The following is a 20,045-nucleotide window of genomic DNA, read 5'->3' as shown; positions in this document are numbered from 1 at the left end:
GACATTTCAACTTCTCCGGTTTTAAAAATAATATCTTGCACACATGTCAGTTTTCAGAGAAGTGTTTATTTACACGTACCCGTGCATATATGCCGTCAAGAAAAGCTCAAGCCCACGTTAGCCAATCACCTGCAGCGCTGGTGGTGACGCAAACTGGTACTTCATGTTGGAGGGAGGAGTTGTAGCAGTAGGTGATCAATGACGTCAAAGTATCGCGAGAGCGAGTTGAGGAATCACACGTAGAGGTCTAATTTTGAATCGCTCTCGCGGTACTTTGACATCATCCGTCTGTCGGTTCTTGCAGCGCCGCATGAAGTCAAACACGCGTAAAATTGCTGACCTCCGAGCACTCGTCTCTGCTCCTCGACATAATGGAGCAGCTGTATTTGCAAATACAAACACACGAAACGAGTTTGCACGAACATAAATGTGATCTTGGAAGCGTTCACAGTACCAGTCACATGTAAACATAGGTCGCACTTTTGATGTAGGCGCATACTCTGTGACGTTGCCTGCTTAAACATCCGTTTGTCTCAGTTTACATGCAACCGAAGATTTTCAAGATCTCCACTCTGGCCGGAGTTTTTAGAAACAATCGGTTTCAGAGGCGAGTTCTCCGTTTGCGTGTAAACGAGGGGCACAAACGAAGGTAAATCTCTCAGTTTTTAAAAATAACCATGTACATGTGTAAACAGAGCCTGAGCATCATTGGTTCTAGATTGTTTAGAAGAGTAATTATTTAAATTAAACAATGTATATTTACAAATATTTTTATAATCAATCACTTGCAATACTTAAGCTTACTTTTATTCATTTGCACTTATAGTCTCAGCAAAAGTCATTATTGTGGTGGAACTCTAATTGATTCAAAGTGGGTCCTAACTGCAGCTCATTGCATTGATTGGTAAGTGGCTGTTTATCATTATGATTATTTTCCCATTTGAAGTAATTAAAAAAAGCAAAGTTTTTAAAGAACTGGAAAGGTTGAAGGTTTAGACCAGCAATGCTGCTTTCAAAGCAAATGATTAAAATCTATACCTCCAATCACGCAGGCCTCAGGCGCCATCCTTTTACAAAGTTTTCCTTGGAATCCATACAAAACATGGAACTGAAACCACCAAACAGGAACGAGATGTTTCTAAAATTGTTATGGAACCATCTGGAACTGACATTGCTCTTCTCAAGTTAAAAAGGTTAGTCAGTTCACAGTTGATGTCTGAAACAGTAGTGTAGCCTAAATACAATTTATGGACCTGTCATAATAAAAGTCTAAGCTGTATTTACTGTAAAAACATAACTTTATTTTTAATGATAGCAAATAGGCAAACATACAGTAAGGTGTCTTTCATTTTAGGCCTGCAGTGATAAATGATAAGGTTTCACTTGCTTGTCTCCCAGAAAATGATTACATTGTACCAGGTGGTACAGACTGCTTTGCAACAGGTTGGGGAGACACACGGGGTAGGTCACTTTAACACGTTTTGCAAAACAATATTTTAACAAACATATTTCCTTTTTAAAATAGACTTAAGAGCAATCAAAATGATAAATTCTTATCACTGACTTACCTTGTTTGACTTTCTTCACAAGGCATTTTTCAAGTCAATAGAGACTCAACATTTTAAAAGAAAAACAATGTGACAACTTCCAGACACTGTAAGAAGTAAACCTCTATTTAAAAAATTGGTAACACCTAAAATATTCAAACATTTTCAACTTCATTTTTTCACTTACACAAATTTAAGGCGAAAAACCTTAAAACTTGTAAGGGCTTACAAACTGTACTAATTTTTAAAAGTTTTACTTTTACAGTGTACTATCAAATATAGACACAAACTCAGAAGATCCCGCACAATATCTTCTTGCAAAAATGTATCAAAATATCTTAATTAGCAACGTTTCGATCGTATGATCTTCATCAGGCATCAACACACTTTTCAAACTACATTGTATTAAAATGTTCACATGACCAATCACAATGAAGAAACATCATTGACCAATCAAAATGAGTGAACACATAATTAACAGCACATCACATAATTAAGACCACAATCATATCTTAACATAGAAAAGGTTATAACATCATATTGAATAATGCTTCATCATTCATACCCATACCCATCATTCATAACATCACATCCTCTAGGTGACACATGTACTTTTCAAAGTTTTTTCCACATTACCCAAAACACAAAGACACTGAATCAAATAAACAACATATGTAGATACACAAGTAATCACAGAGTTAATATTACATTTCTTTCCCGTTCTGGGATGACAAAAGAATGATGCTTTAATTGTATTATTGCACCGAGCACAATTCCCACACAGATAATTTCCATTTTGTAATGGACTCAATAATCTCTCAGACGAACTGGAAAAACAACTCTGATACCAGGCATGTAGTACATGATCTTTTAAAATTTTAGCGCATTTAAATACAATCAATGGAGGAAGTTTACAGGATCAGATGACAAATGATTTAGAGGAATAAGTCGTAATAACTGTAAAAGAATGTTTCTTTACTTTTTTGTGCGTGATAAAGATCATATGATTGAAACGTCGCTGATAAAGAGATTAGGTGTGTTCGACTTCATGCGGCGCTGCGCAGACCGATCGGCGGCTGACTTGAAGCAGTGCATTCCGGTTAGTATTTTTGTCCGACTTCAGCTGGCGCTGCAGGCACGTGATTGTGTCATATGGCTTTTAAGTACCGCGAGAGCGGTTCGAGATCAGCCGCCTGAGTAAGCCAGCGCAGTTCGCGAAGAGGAGCTGCACGGGCTGTAATGACGACACAGCTGTTTCAAGATTGGTCGGATTCACCACATGACAACAATCACGTGTATTTCGTGTTTATTTTCACGCCCTTAGTTCCACAAATGCTCACAAATCTGCATTTTTATAACAGTTAAAGCTCTTTTCATGTAGTTGCGATGTTATATTGTGTCATCTTTATCAAATAAAATGGATAAAAAACATAGACCCCACTACATTGGTATTTAAATAATATATGCTTATGTTGAACTTTATTCTTGTAAAAACAGATGCTTTACATCTTACAAATCATGTTTAATGCGATTAAGCAAGCAAACGGCACGTGATCAGCCATGCCTGACGTAAACTTACAAACTACGGGAACCACAGCGCGTCCGACTTCACGTCTCCGTTTTCAGCTCCTCCCCGCCTGCACGCGGCTAATCTCGCCGATCGGTTACATCCAGCCACAGCCGATGTCGAACACACCTAATGTGATACGTTTTTGCAAGAACATACTGTGCGGGATCTTCTGAGGCTCTGTTTACACGTACATGGTTCTTTTTAAAAACTGAGAGATTTACCTTCGTTTGTGCCCCTCGTTTACACGCAAACGGAGAACTCGCCTCTGAAACCGTTTGTTTCTAAAAACTCCGGCCAGAGTGGAGATCTTGAAAATCTTCGGTTGCATGTAAACTGAGACAAACGGATGTTTAAGCAGGCAACGTCACAGAGTATGCGCCAGAGCTCGCACCTACGTCAAAAGTGCGACCTATTTTACATGTGACTGCTACTCTGAACGCTTCCAAGATCACATTTATGTTCGTGCAAACTCGTTTCGTGTGTTTGTATTTGCAAATACAGCTGCTCCATTATGTCGAGGAGCAAAGACGAGTGCTCGGAGGTCAGCAATTTTACGCGTGTTTGACTTCATGCGGCGCTGCAAGAACCGACAGACGGATGACGTCAAAGTACCGCGAGAGCAATTCAAAATTAGACCTCTACGTGTGATTCCTCAACTCGCTCTCGCGGTAATTTGACGTCATCGATCACCTACTGCAACAGCTCCTCCCTCCAACATGAAGAACCAGTTCGCGTCACCACCAGCGCTGCTGGTGATTGGCTTACGTGGGCTTGAGCTTTTCTTGACGGCATATATGCACGGGTACGTGTACATAAACACTTTTCTGAAAACTGACATGTGTGCACGATATTATTTTTGAAACCGGAGAGCTTGAAATGTCCGTTTATGAAAATAGCCGCCCACGTGTAAACATAGCCTCTGTTTGTGTCTATATTTGGACTTCATTGTCTTCTCCTACACACCTAATAATTACCTACAGGTGTGGGACATTGACTTGTAACCGTGTACTACTAAAAAAATGCCTTAGAAAATTTAGCGTGACAGCTGTGGTCCCCATTTACATACTATAAAGAAGAAAATAATCCTGAACATTCTGATATTAAAAACTGTATTTCACATGAGAACTATATTGGAAGAGCATTTAAATGCCGTATTTATTTGTATTTTTGTTTGATTTACCTGGATGATTTTATAGTTATAGTTTTCTGTTTCTTAAGGAACTGGTGGAGAGGGTTACTTGAAAGAAGCTGGTTTGCCAATAATTGAAAATACAATCTGCAACAGTTCATCGTTTTTGTATGGCAGTGTAAAGGAGCATGAGATGTGTGCAGGAAACATACAAGGTGGAACGGACACTTGTCAGGTTAGAAAACATGCACAGCAAGTTTCTTAAATCCCACAAATGTTGATATTTTGTGCAAATGTGCATTTTGTTTCCACACATTTAGGGTGACAGCGGTGGGCCTCTCGTCTGCTACGCCCAGAACAAGTTTGTTCTTCAGGGTGTGACATCATGGGGGATTGGTTGTGCTAAAGAAAAGAAACCTGGAGTCTATGCCCGCGTCTCTAAGTTTGTTGACTGGATTGAACAAAGCATGAAAGAAAACTAAAAAAAGTTACATCTTAAACAAAAATATGATGCCATAGTTACAGGTCCTGATTAATTTGAACAATGTTTACTGCTAAAAGTCTGTACTGTATTTCTGATATGCAAATGCCAGATCTGTCATCAGTGAATGTTGTGTTTTACAACAATTACTAAACTAAAAACACACAAAGACCAGTAAAATCTACACAACAGAAGCGCCAGTCAAAGATGCTCTTGGTCTGTTATGCGTTCCTCTATTCATTGAATGGTCCTGCATTGATCCACTTTTTTGTCTCTCAAACTTTTCGGAGTGTGTGCCCCTTGTGTAGGATGCACCCTTCATGCCCCCCTAAAGAAAAGTTATGACAAACCAATCTGAAACTTAGAATTTGAATTAAACAAAACATTAAATCATACAATATGCTGCTGGTGGCTATATTTCTTGAGGTTTGATTACACAGAATTTATAATAAATTAATGTATTTTTTTAAATGTCCTAAAAATCTTGAGCCCACCCACAAATTTGAGAACCACTGCAGTACAGACACTTAAGCAAAGAAGCAGCATTTGGTTACTTTGGTCAATGAACCGCACTTTCTCAGTTTTGCATGACTTAAATGTCCATGAAGTTTATTTTTCTTTTAATTATGCTTTGAAACATTACTGAATTACAGTTATTGAAGGTTCAGAACATATTGATGGATGAACATTAAATGACTTGATCTATGTGTTAGTGGTTGACTGAAAAACCTCTTTACTCAATCTGTTTGTGTAAACTAAACTTCAACATGAAGGTTCAAATAGCAAGTATTTGATTTACATTTTTTTTATGGCCATTTACGTAATATCAGCAGTAGGATGGTTACTCATTGAGTTCAATGAGGACTTGCTTTGTAATAAGCTGCATAAAAATGTAGCGATTCAACGGGAGGAGGGGAATAACGTTAATTAAAACACTATGAACCTCAGACCGAGGGGAATTCCCAGATTGAACTCAAAGGAAAATAATAAGTACAATTAACTGTAATTACTTATACAAATTAATAAGATTAATACAGTTTGTACCTTTATTTCTGACAGTGTATGGGTTAAAAAAAATGTCGGGTCAAAAATGACCCTTTGGTTCTTTGAGTGACTTTGATGGAGAATGATGACAGTCCTGTATTTGGCTAAAGCCTTGAAATAAATTAATCTGGAGGCTAGATTCAATAAGTCTACATACTGGTTTGATAACCCTTATGCAACAAAAATATATTTCTCAATATATTACATGACAATATATTTAATCTGTCTCCATATATTGTGAAATTTACATAGTAATATCATGATATATTATATAAGAATATATTTCATATATATATGTAAGGGATATATTGCAATATATTATACAATACTGCAATTATTGCCGTTTTCATATATTGAGTAAATACATCTCATTATACTATTTAATATATCCCATAATATATTGGAAATATATGAAGTAATATATTGATACATATATTCTAAATGTATGTAATATATTGAAGTATATATTGGCAATATAGTAATATGTTGATACATATATTTTAAATGTATGTAATATATTGATACATATATTCTAAATGTATGTAATAGATTGCAGTATATATTGGCAATATATGGAGTAATATGTTGATACATATATTCTAAATGTATGTAATATATTGATACATATATTCTATATGTATGTAATATATTGCAGTATATATTGGCAATATATGGAGTAATATGTTGATAAATATAATCTTAATGTATGTAATATATTGCAGTATTTTAAATCATATGAAGACAAACTATTACATGGAAAAACATAGTGCCCTTTTTGGTCTTGGTTACAATATATTTTGTATCAATATATACATGTATGGTCTATTCATATACTGCAATATAATGGAAAATATACATATTAAATCCTATATATGGGAATATACTGCCTAATATATTACATGATATTTTCTATGCATATATTACAATATATTGGGAAATATAAATATTAAATCCGATATATGGGAATATATTGCCTAATATATTACATGATATTTTCCAATATACTGCAGTATATTTTTGTTGCATAAGGGAACTTCCCAAACCTGGTGGTATAATGATCATCTGTATTTAAAACTGCTACAGGTTTCTCCCCATAGGGTACATTGGAAGAAACATAAGTTTGGGATGGGAAATTTACAAATGTCTTATGTTTCACTGTCTATCAGTAGCAGAGTGGCCATCAGGAGAGTCGGAACATTTCCCGGTGGGCCGGTAGTGTTTTGAGGCTGCGAGAGCCTGTCTGATAATAGGCTATACTTTGCGAGTTATATAGCAACCCCGTCTGGCGGCCTGATGTGCGGCCGCTTCCCGCTGACCAATTGTGCAGCCTCTTTGCTAAACACAGTACATAAATGTGCTCAACCCATTCGGCAGGTCCAACCATGTCTAGGATTTTAAAAATATAGGGGGATCAGTGAATGGCATGCCCAAATGGCATAGCCTGTCGGCCTTTGATGTAAAAGGCTGCCGAATGCTTGTTTATTGCAGTACATATGCGATCGGATCCGTCACACGGATAGACTATTTGATAGACCAGTAGTAAGTGTGGATTAAGGAGGTTTAAAATCTCTAGCCTGGTGGTCAGGACATGAATGGATCAAATCAGCACATTTGCAAATGTTTATCTCCATATGGCTATCATAAATAAAAATGAGAAAGGGTAACTTTGCAGTATCACATTATATATTTCCTACTATGTGATTTCCATATTATAGACGAGAGTATTCAACTGCGTGGCAATAAATATCCTCACAACATTATTATTTTTCAAAACTTTGACAAAAATTATTTTCAAAAGAACTGTATTCTTACAGTTATTCAAAGATACACACATTATTCCATAATGACATACATGTATTTTTACTTAAACATGAACTAATGCTGAGTTAAAGGGATAGTTCACTTTAAAATGAAAATTCTGTCATTATGTACTCCTCCTCATATTGTTCTAAACCTGTATGAATTTGATGAACACAAAAGAAGATATTTTGGGAAATTATGATAAACACACAGCAGATAGTGGCCATTGACTTCCATAGTAGGAAAAATATTTTGGAAGTATTGTGATAAATGATGAAGACAATGTTTTGATAAATGATATCAAGCACAAAGTTGACGGTACCCATTAAATTCCATCATATTTTTTTATTCCTGCTATGGAAGTCAATGGTCACTAAGTACATGACAAACATAATAGGACCTGATCAATGCCCTTGACAGGATAATGATTGATAGATGACTACACTGTATGTTTGTTGTACTCATGTTTAAAAGAGTCAGAACCTTAGACTCTGTGTTCAGTTTGCTCATCAAAGCACCTAAATGGAGGTTCAAAAAGCAGCTCTTTTATTTGGTATTTTCCTCTTCTCAGGTAAGCCAATGAACTGTCATAAAGAAATGTTTCTATCTTTTATCCTGCTGTATATTAAATAAACACACTTTTGCTTAACTTAATGTCTTTGAAACTTGTGTTATCTGGATGTGATCAATATGATGAATTATGTTACCTCTAATTATTTTTAGGGAGTGCATTGAAAGTGAAAATACAGTAAGATGTTTATTTTTTAAGATGGCCATGTGCAAAATTAAAACAAATGTGCTCATACTTTATCCTATCATAGTCTTTGGATTGTGGGAGTTTTGTGATGTCAATTTGTCTGGTTTACTTCTGTGTAGACAAGTCAATTGTACAAACAGGCAATTTTATTTATGTATGTATTTAATCAGGAAGGTCTTTTTGAGATACAATATCTCTGCTACAGGGGAGTCCTGGTTAAGATACGCAGCACAAGATAAAAATTACAAAGACACACGACAGCAACTCAAACTACATTTATACAAATAAGCAATTATATACTATAGCCTTTATTTCTGCATCTGTACTCGTGTAGCTAATGGACTTTAGTTTCCTCTGTATATCGCTACAACTTTCTGACCGGGTGCTTTAGCAACACACCTGTTGCCATTGCTCTTCTGTGCTAACACTGTGCCAATGCCAAAAACATCCGCCATGAAGTTGAAATATTCCAATTCTCAGTCTCAACTGGACACTGCTCCACCTTGCATCACAGCCATAAAACAGCTTGGACTGTACTGCCACAGAAGTGCTTGGGAAACTTTGTTTACCTCCTGCATGGTACATCGACGATCCCCTCCATCTGGTCCTCGGCTGCGCAAATCGCGCTCCAGCGACGTCATCAGAACACTGCTGAGTTTGGATTATGTAGCAATCCTACACCGCTCCTGAGAGCCTCTAGTGGTGGGAGAAATACAAAACATCGACTGGCCCACACAAAGACTTTCACCAACAGCTCTGTCTCCTGCAACTATGGAATTATTCAACACTAGGGGTGGAACGGTACATGTATTCGTTTCGAACCGAATCGGTACGGGGGTCACGGTTCGGTGCACGAATTTAAACGGAGAATAAACGGTATGAAAATAAAAAAACTTGCGTGCAAAATAATTAATGTAATGCGGAACTAATGTTAGATACGCGGGTTCTTTAGGGACAGCTAATCTGTAGCCCCGCTTTAGCTCTAAAGCTCTGATTGGCGCCGATGCAGCCGAGCTCCGCCTATGTAGGTGCTCTTATCAGAGCCCGTCTAAATTCTCTGGCACTCTGCAGTTTTTTGTCAGGTTGACGGTCGAGTGAGTGAGTGAGTGAGTCACTCAGTCAGTAGCGACAGATCGCAAGTTTGGGAAAACTTTAGTTTTCCAGTCCGTTACAGTAGTAACGGCGAGAGAGTTGTGGAAAAGACGAGGACTGTGTATTGGTGTTTTCAGCAGTTGTTGGGTATGTGAGTGGAAATACATCTAATCAGGGCTCTCAAGTCTCATGCATTCAACATGAGACACACGCATTTCAGTTCACACGCCTCACGCTGAGAAGTAGGAGATAAATTGTCCTGCGATATACAAATAATGGACGAAGCGCAGGCATACGCAGGGCAGTTCTCTCGAGTTCAGCTGCTTTCAGTTGTTTAAGTGTGCTCAACTTTACGCAGCGCCATCAGCGTCAGACTACCGCGAGAAATCTTGCGGAGGAGGCTGATTTCAAATCGCTCTCGCGTTACTCTGACATCATCCACTTGTCGTTTCTTGCATCAGCTCATGAAGTTGTACACACCTATTATGCATCCTACAAGCCTACTTTTTTTTGTTCTTTAGTACATTAATATGAAATAAATGTGCTAAAATTTAGGTAACTTGTAATACATTTGAAACCCATCTTTGTATGAAAAATGAGTACAAGTTTATACATTTTTGTTATACGAGATATGTTTAATGCATTTCAGTTCATATTCATGACATCTCACATCACTTTCATATCAACCAGAATTGTTATTCTTGGTGATTTTAATATCCATAGTAAGAAACCCTCCTGTCATCTTGCAACAGAGTTCATGTGTCTAATTGATTGTCTTGGTCTTCAGCAACATGTGAAGGCTCCTACGCACACCAAGGGCCACACCTTAGATCTTGGCATTACTGATACGGCCCCCATAAACAGCCTGGAGTAAATGATCTGGGTGTATCCGATCACAAGTTGGTCTCTATGGCCCTTACATTTTCACTGCCCATCATCAGACCCAAGCGCCAAAAATCTTTCCAGAACTGGAAACAACTAAAACCCAATTTCCATCACGGTAGACCTTTAACTCTTAAACAGTGAACGGACTAGTGGAACATTACAATACATCTTTGAGCAGTGTTTTTGACCTCCATGCCCCTGTCAGGACATGGGAAGTCAACTTTGAATGCTCTGCCCCCTGGTTCACACAGGTACTGTGGCAAATGAAAACTAAGAGCCGTATCCTTGAATGCCGCTGTAAACAGATTGGTCTAATTGTTTATAATCTTGCATTCCACGACCATCAAAAGGCTTATCTTAAGTCCTAAAAGGGTGCACACTTAAAAATGTATTACAAACCCGAACAATAAGAACATTGGAAATTCTATGCAGCTTTTTTCTACAGTAAACAATCTCTTGAAGCCAAAATCATTATCCACTAAACCACAGTGGAGCAATGCAACAGCTTCATTGACTTTTTTAGATCTAAAGTCAATAACATCCACTCTTCAATATCTGTCTCTTCCTCATTATCTCCACCATCCTTCAACCCCCTGTCTGGTGGATTAACAATCCTATCACACTTTACTGAGGTTGAGCAGAGCCATGTTGAGGAAACCATAAAAAACTGAAGCTGTCGACCTGCACCTTGGATCCCATCTAGGCTGCTCTGCTTAAGTCACTCATTTCCAGTGTCAGCCCAATCAGAGTTTATTAATCTCTCACTCAAAAATGGCGTTATTCCTCTGGCCCTTAAAGCTGCTGTCATCCATCTGCTACTTAATAAACCAAACCTAGACCCAGAGGTCCTGGCAAATTACAGGCCAATCTCCAAACCTCACCTTTCTATCAAAGGTTCTAGAGAAGGAAGTCACCACTCAGCTTCACAACCATCTAAAACACAATAACGTATATGATTGGATCGTTGTTTGGCTCACAGCATCGAAACAGCACTGCTCAGGGTGATAAAATGACCTTCTGTAGGCAGCTAATTCAGGATCACTATCACTGCTCATTCTACTCGACCTAACAGCTGCATTCGACACAGTGGACCATGCCATAGTTTGGGACCACCTCCACAATACAGTTGGACTATCGGGAACAGCACTGCAGTGGTTTCAGTCCTACATTTGTGGCAGGACTGAAACCACTGCAGTGCTGTTCCCGATAGTCCAACTGTATTGTCGAGGCGGTCCCTAAGGATGGCATGGTCATCAATAACGAGTTATATTGGGCGAATATGAGTCCAGGCAGCTCACTGTTACATGTGGTGTTCCGCAGGGCTCGGTTCTCGGCCCAATCCTATTTATTCTCTACCTGCTTGCCCACGGTGCTGTCAGCAGCAGACATGGACTGTCCTTCCACTGTTATGCTGATGACTTTATATTAAAACTGCCCCAAGCCCCTCCACAGTTTTGTTGTGACTTAACACATGTCTTCTGGAAATAAAGACATGGATGAAAGGGACTTTTCTCAAGCTAAACTCTAGGAAAACTGAGGCACTACTTGTTGGAACCCCACACCAGATCCACTCCTCTCTTGTATCTCAGTTCACCTTGGACAGCCAAGCCATCACTTTCTCCTCCTCAGTTACAAACCTAGGAGTTTGACCAACAGCTGACCTTCAACAAACACAATAAATATATTTGCAAAACCTCCTTTCACCATCATTGAAATATCTCCAAACTACGTCCTCCTGTATTACACTCACTGCACTGGCTCCCTGTTCGACTCATTCCAAATCGACTACAAAATTCTGTTGCTCACACATAAATGTATCACTGGACATGCACCACCTTATCTACAAGAACTCATCACTTTGAAATCCTCCCCCCACACTCTCAGATCATCAGGCCACCACCACCAGTCTTCGTACTATGGGGGACAAAGCTTTCTGTTCAGCTGCACCGTGGTTTTGAAACCACCTCCAATGTGGGCTAAGGGTACATAGCTTGCATGCTTTCAAGGCTGAACTGAAGACCTTTTTATTCAGAAAGGCTTTTTTCTGCCATCGCCATTTTGGCTGCGCGTTACCACGCATCACTCGTAGATATCCGAAAATGGGTAAAGAGGCGGGACATGGGTGAAGCTGAGGTGGCTGGTTGCTGAAACCACGCCCCCCTAGCTCGACTCTAGTGACAGCAGTGGCAGTTCACTCGTCACTCAAGTGGCCACCCCCTTAATTATGCAGAACTTCAAGGCTTAACATAATTTAAACGGATGAGTTACCAAAAAAATTCACCACCCTTATAGTTTTCATGAAGGGAAAAATTTGTTATATAGACCAAAATTAACTTTTTGTACCAGACTGTAAACATTATTTTCTACTGTAAAGTTGGGCATTTTAACATGGCAGTCTATGGGAATTGACTCCCTTTTGGAGCCAGCCTCTTGCAGTCAGTAGATGAATTGCAGTTTAATAAGTCACTTCTGTTTTGGCTTCATCAGAGAGATCAGAAGGTTGCCCCTCGTTTGACAATCAAACATTCACTTAAAGAGTAACTAAACCCTTAACCAACTTTTTTAATGATCTGTAAGAATGATGGTTTATTAGTGTTGTTCATTGATTTTAGTAAGTTTTTTGAAATTTGGATATAAAGTGTTTCAATACTACAATATATGGTGTAAAAACTTCTGAGAGCATATACAAAACAACAAATGTTTGTTACTCACTGCTTACTCACCGTAAAATGCTGTATATAACGTCATATAGTGTGTATATTGTTGTAATTCATATTTATACAGAATTAAAAGTTTTAGTTGTCTGAGTAACTTAGTTGGTGCCCTACGCAAACTGCGTACTCTGCGTAAGGAGTGGCGGTGCTGCTTCAGAGGCTTACCTTTATTGGAATGCAAATTTACATCCGAGCTTGTCATTATTCTGCCCTCTTGTCTTTTGGGAAATATAGCTTTGGACTTGTGGCTACTGTGCATTACTGTAGGTAAGTAAGTTTCAAACAAATAAAAAAATAACGCGACGCACCTCTTTCAGTGTTGGCGATAAGAATTTGATATGTTCTTATTAATATCAAACATTTATCAAATATTTATGCAGCTGAAGTGATTAATTACCTTAATAAAATTTTCCTTAAATCATCCTGGCGACCCAATTTTTAAAACCACTGCATGACAGCTGTCTAGGTTAATCAAAAAACAAACAGTGTATCTTGTTTGTCATATTTTCATTTTGTTTCTCTGCTCTGATTATATGATTAACTGTTTACTTGAGAACTTCTAATTTTATATTAGACAAGCTTTGGTATCCTAATTAGAGAGAAAAAAATATCAATTTTTTTGTGCAAATTTCTGGAAATTACCGCCACACAATGAGTCGTTTTGATTGCAAAAAAAAATATATTGTGAAATCATGGAGGGACTGAAAGTTTATTAATGGATCCGTCTTTTGCACAGCACAACTGTCAGCAGGTGCACATAAGAGCATGCACGCTGTCTTTGCAAAATACAAATGACAACATCGTTTAGATGACATTGTATCATGTGCTCGTCAAAAGTGTCTGCATTTTATATTAGCTGCTGATAACACCAAATCAGTAACAGAACAAAGAATTACGAACGATCTCCATGATTTTGCACTTCCTGCTTTCCCCCACCTAATTTCTGTCCAATGAATGGATGACCTTCACACACATGTGGTTTTGTTTACAAACTTTGGTTCACTTGCAAAAAGGGTAGTGTGAATGCAAACTGCATAAAAAAAGAATTAAAAAAAAACATTTTATTTGGTCTGGACTGAAGGTATAAAAACAGCATCATGTCAGCGTAGAGCATATAGAACCGGAGGCGATGTACTACATTTAACAGGAATGTGGAAGTAGGTTGCACATATACCTCATTGGTCATAGAATGCAGCATTCGGAGGTACCAGCCTTCAAATTGGGACACAGCCTGAGACTGTCTGTTTGATCGCATGAGTAAAATAAGTTAAAAAAAAGGTCCCCCTCATTTGGAGTTTGTTTCCTGTGATGTCATACTCTTGTATCTGTTCTTGTTCTAGCTGCAGAAGATTGTATGTACAGCACTGGAGAAGACTACAGAGGCAAAATCTCCATCACTGAGAGTGGATATACCTGCCAACGCTGGGACTCTCAGACACCACACACACATGGCTACACCCCTTCAGCGTGAGAAAATACGACTTACTTGTCATGAATGAGATTTAGTTAGATTTGGTAAAATTACACAAACTGTTTCTTATAGTTATCCAGGGAAGTGCTTGCAAAAGAACTATTGTAGAAACCCCGATAAATCACCCAGGCCCTGGTGCTTTACAACAGATCCGTCCAAACGCTTGGAATACTGCTCTATTCCACAATGCAGTAAGCTTCAGCCCTGTTAGCCTAAAATTGCTTTCTAATAATGAGTAATATATACTGGTTAATTTAATTATTGGTTATCTTTTTTTTGTAGCAACAGAACCAGACCCAATTGTACCAGAGCTCACTTGTTTTACTGGAGAAGGACTTAACTACAGGGGCACCATTTCTGTGAGCAAATCAGGGAAAACCTGTCAGAAATGGACATCACAAACACCTCACACACATACAGTAACTCCAGAGAATTACCCATGCAAGTAAGCATCAATGCATAAACAGGTGCTAAGGGAGATTGAGCTAATATTTGGTTTGTTAAAATTTACCATAACAAGCTCAGGAATTCTTTTTTCAGGAATTTAACTTTTCTGTAAAACACAAAAGGAGACATTTTTATGCCACAAAAGTTACAACAGTTCATAGTGATGACTTGTCAAGCTCCCTTCCTAAAAAAGGGCAAAAATGTTGTCAGTTCTGACATAGAACCATTTGAGAATCAGAAAGTTCTTATAAGGAAGTCGCATCACTCCGCCTCCCTATTTGAAATGCGTCCAGTTGCAACAGAAGAGTTGGGTGTAAGCATTATGTCTAGCTTAACTTTGTCCAGCTTTGTGAACAAAATTTTACGCCTGTTACACCATCTAATACAACGACCAGACACAACTAAGCTCAGTGTAGACGATGCGTGTCACCGCATGTTCAGTTAACAGGTGAGCAGAGGTGGAAACTGTAAAAAATTTACAGTATTACTGGGTATTACTGTATTACTGGCAACTAATTACTACCTGTAGATTCTACATTTATGTTATTTACTGGCAACAGTAACTTTTTGTTCAAAGTTGAATACACATGAAACATTTTCAGTCTTAATCTTCAACAGTAAGTTACTGGCAACTAGCTGCATAATTACAGCGAATTTTTTACAGTGAAGTAAAAGTACTGTTAAGTACAAGTAAAGTTACCGGTCTAAAAATCTAAGTAAAAGTAAAAAGTACGTTATTTTAACTGTACTCAGAGTAAAAGTAATTTTTTTTACATAATAATAATAATAATAATAATAATAATAATAATTTGAACCAACCTTCTGGACCTTCTATTGGCATTATCTTCTATAGACCTTCTATTGGCATTATCAAATTAATATTATGATTATTATTTGTTAAATGATTATTAAAGAATATTTTTATATAAATATATTTATATAAGCGCTATATAAATAAATCTAAATAAAATTGAGTTTAATTTTTTTGCTTCAAAAGTGGATAACTAACCTGTAAAAATCATTAAACAATTCCTTAAATGTTTCTTAGTTAAGAATTTTTTTTATTTCTGTGTTAAATTGTTTGAAAAGGCTGTGGAAAAATGGTTTACAATACAAATCCAATCATATTTTAGAAATTAAAGCTTTTACTGAGTTTATATGCCTGAGCTTATAGTCTCTGTTATTATTTTATCCCATACTATTATACTTTTCTTCTTATAAAAGTGCCAAAAAAGTTCTTAAAATTTTATCAATACTAGTTCCTGTAAAATGTATATAAATGCAGATTACAACAGATTTCAGTTCATCCGCTGAAAAAGAGGAGAGGCATAAAGTGATGATTTGTGATTGATTGGTGCTAATAGAGGGACTGTCACACTCAAAATACACCAAACCAAATGAGCATGTTATATTAAACTAAAGTAACAGATAATGTGCATGTCAAGACCATATAATTATATTTTGTATATACATATGTTTGTATGTATGTGATGTTTTTAAGGTGTGTTTGATGGTTTGAACCATTCTCTCTGCGAGATCATTAGTAGCTGGGTGGTATGGTGCTGCTTTAATGTGTTGAACACACTGATCTATATAAATGACTGGATTGCGCATAGAACGCTTGACGTAACTGCATGAGGTGAAACCAGCGCAGAGTTCGAGCCGCCATCTTGGTATACCCACCCGGCAGAGAGCGTCATTGACTTCCATTCAAAATCATGATCAAAATTTACCCCCTTTACAGCGTATCAGTTACACAAGGTTAATGTTTAGGATATGTGTACGTTAATTATTTGTTAATTCTGGTGTTATTTGCAATGTTTATGTTTTAATCGGGCAGGATAATGGATTTACAAAAAACCGTTAAGGTGAGTGTGTCTGTTGCATTTGTTAATTACACGGGTATAAATAAAGTTTTTTTTTGACATTCAGCTACACGGTGACGGTCAGCGTTATTTCTCTAAATAAGTTTAGGTAACTTGTAAGTTTAGATAACATAATTACAAAACTAGCAAATTATTGCATGCACATACGGTACAAAGCATGATTATTTATTTAGATTTCAGAATGAGCACGTTTATTGTCATTAATGTTAAATATGCTGCGGTCTGTCTGCTGATCTGATACTGTAATGAAGATGAATGTATAATAACTGTTTAAAACGCAAAAGGTACAACTTTCAGTAAATAACTATTTACATGCTTTGGACGTTTGTGTTGTAATAATGTACAGGGTAACTTCACATATAAAAACGAAGACGAGTAAAGTGATGTTTTATCATAAAAATCTGACATCGTCCATTGATTTAATAGAACGTTTGGGTATACCAACATGGCGGCGCGGTGGCTTCACAAGTGTGACGTCATGCGCAATCCAGTCATTTATATAGATCAGTGGTTGAACACCACAACGTTGTAAAAACACAGCAAATTCTTGGGATGTAAATTGTGGCCCATTGTGGCCTGATTATCTGTTCAGGGTAGCCAAAACGGCTAAACAGTTTTACTATGTTTTTCAGCAGTTGTAGAGTGCATAACAGCAGGTCACTTGCTGTGGGCATCCACCACAATAAACAACATCTTTTCTTCAATCGGACCTGCAAAATCCATGTGTATAGGCTGTTTCTGGCCAGTCTCACAGGTGTAATGGGGCCAATTGAGGTTCATTTCTCACTTGTTGGCAGGATGACTTTGCTTTACCTTCAATGTCGCTCTCAAAACCTGGCCACCAAAAATAACTATGTGCAATTTCCTTCATTCGCACGATACCACAATGGCCTACATGGAGCTGCTAAAGGACTGGCTTCCATAGCGATGGGGGAAATATGACTCTTTGTCACCAGAGAATACATCCTGAATTAACCGACAGTTCATTTTGTCTAGACGGTTATGGCTTTAGAAAACGTGTGTGTTTCGCTGCGGGACATCTCCTCACATCCCAGCGAAACACACACGTTTTCTAAGCTAACAGACTGCCTTAGCGATGTTAGTGACTGGATGGCACATAACTTTCTTAAGCTGAACTCCAATCAGACAGAGATACTTATTATTGAACCGAATCGCTACAAACATAATATGTCAGATTACAAGTTGCACATAGATGGCTGCACTGTGGTGCCATCTTCCACGGTTAGGAACTTAGGTGTGATGTTCGACAGCAACTTATCCTTCGATAGTCATATCGCCAACGTCTGCCGCACAGCATTCTTCCATCTTAGAAATATCTCGAAAATACGCCATATACTGTCTACATCTGACGCAGAGAAGCTTATCCATGCTTTTATGACCTCTAGAATAGACTATTGTAACTCGCTACTCGGGGGATGCCATGCAAATCAAGTAAACAAGCTTCAGCTAGTTCAAAACGTTTCTGCAAGGGTACTTACTTGATCTAAAAAGTATGACCACATAAGCCCAATTCTGGCATCTTTACACTGGCTACCAGTTAAATATCGCATACAATTTAAAATATCACTAATCACCTACAAAGCTTTAAATGGCCTAGCACCCTCATATCTTAGAGAATTAGTATCAGAATACAATCCATCACGCACACTACGGTCGCAAAATTCTGGTCTCTTGATTATCCCTAGACTATCAAAAGTGTCTAAAAGTGGAAGGTCATTTTCCTACTTAGCCCCTAAGCTCTGGAATGATTTACCAACCGATGTCCGAGAATCAGACACAGTCGATAATTTTAAATCTAGACTTAAAACTTTTCTCTTCAACAAAGCATTCGTACGGAGCCCTTCTGATGACATGTTAAAACTTTTTTTTTAAATCGTGGCCACGAATTAGCAATTCGTTCCCACGAATTATTAAATCGTGCGCACGTTTTAGTAATTCGTTCCCTCGTTTAAGCTAAATCGTGCGCACGATTTAGTATTTCGTTCCCTCGTTTAAGCTAAATCGTGCGCACGATTTAGTAATTCGTTCCCTCGTTTAAGCTAAATCGTGCGCACGTTTTAGTAATTCGTTCCCTCGTTTAAGCTAAATCGTGCCCACGTTTTATTAACTCGTTCCCTCGATTAAGTTAAATCGTGGCCACGTTTTATAAATTAGTGCCCAGAATTTCACTTAAACCATCTGGACATTAACACAACGCTAACAAGATCAAATTCACTCTAGCCATTATTAATGACGCATACTTAATGCAGTTTTATAAATTCCTGCCAAGAATTTCATTAAAATCATCGGAATAGTGACGCTTATTGCAGCTCAATGCATTAATACATTGCTATTAAGTATAAAATTCATACACCTCATGGCTCCTGTATAAACACAGCTTATTAACTCCTTCACAGAATTTCACAAAATATACCGGGACACAACGTGAGCTAACGCATTGATACAGTGCTATATAAGGATCAAATTCATACATCTTGGGTCTTAAACCGTTTTATTCATTCCTGCCCGGAATAATAAAAAAACAATAATCGGGAAATTAACATGACCCTTAACGCATAAATACAGTGCTATTTAAAGATCAAGATTAATCTATATACCTTATTAATGAGCCATACTTCATATACAGTTTTATTAATTCCTGTGCAGAATAAAAAAAACCTTAACACAACCTTTAGGACATTAACATGACGCTTAATGCATGCTAATGCATTAAATACAGAGCTTTTAAGATCAAAATCACTTTATTAATAAGTCACATATTCCTGCACAGAATTAAAAAACATATTGGGACATTAACGTGACGCAGTAATTAATTTTGTCATTTATTTTGGTTTGTCCAACTAAAAAATCACCCAAGTGACATATGAGATTTTATTAAGTTATTTTATTTTAGTGATATTTAAGCCCCTGAATTATTTAGTTTAATTAATTCCTGCGTCACGGTAATGTCCCAATATGTTGGGACAATATATGGGCAGGAATAAATAAAACAGAAAATGTATATGACTTATTAATACTGATTTTGATCTTTTACTGTATTTAATGCATTAGCATGCATTAGCATCGCTGGTCAAACGGTGCAGCCTCTTTGCTTAACATAAAAGTGCTCAACCTGTTCGGCAGGTCCAACCATAGAGATTTTTAAAAATATATGGGGATCATTTAACGGCTCCTCCCCAAATGGCATAGCCTGTCGGCCTT

The 20,045-nt window shown here is 37.6% G+C and overlaps 2 protein-coding genes across 3 annotated transcripts in view; both read left to right on the top strand.

Annotated features, from left to right (window-relative positions):
* Positions 1 to 20,045, top strand: part of LOC129429024 (apolipoprotein(a)) — a 211,124-nt gene that overhangs the window by 93,514 nt on the left and 97,565 nt on the right. The window lies entirely within an intron of this gene.
* LOC141350608 (plasminogen-like) lies at positions 1,079 to 5,434 on the top strand. Its single transcript, XM_073856337.1, has 4 exons — positions 1,079 to 1,193; positions 1,355 to 1,461; positions 4,336 to 4,481; positions 4,567 to 5,434. The coding sequence occupies exons 1-4, from the start codon at positions 1,150 to 1,152 to the stop codon at positions 4,726 to 4,728; spliced, it is 459 nt and encodes a 152-aa protein (XP_073712438.1). The 5' UTR covers positions 1,079 to 1,149; the 3' UTR covers positions 4,729 to 5,434.

Source organism: Misgurnus anguillicaudatus, chromosome 18 (genome assembly GCF_027580225.2).
Source record: "Misgurnus anguillicaudatus chromosome 18, ASM2758022v2, whole genome shotgun sequence".
In the NCBI taxonomy this organism is placed as follows: Eukaryota; Metazoa; Chordata; class Actinopteri; order Cypriniformes; family Cobitidae; genus Misgurnus; species Misgurnus anguillicaudatus.
Note: the sequence above shows the minus strand (reverse complement) of the source record. Positions and strands in the feature narration are given on the sequence as shown.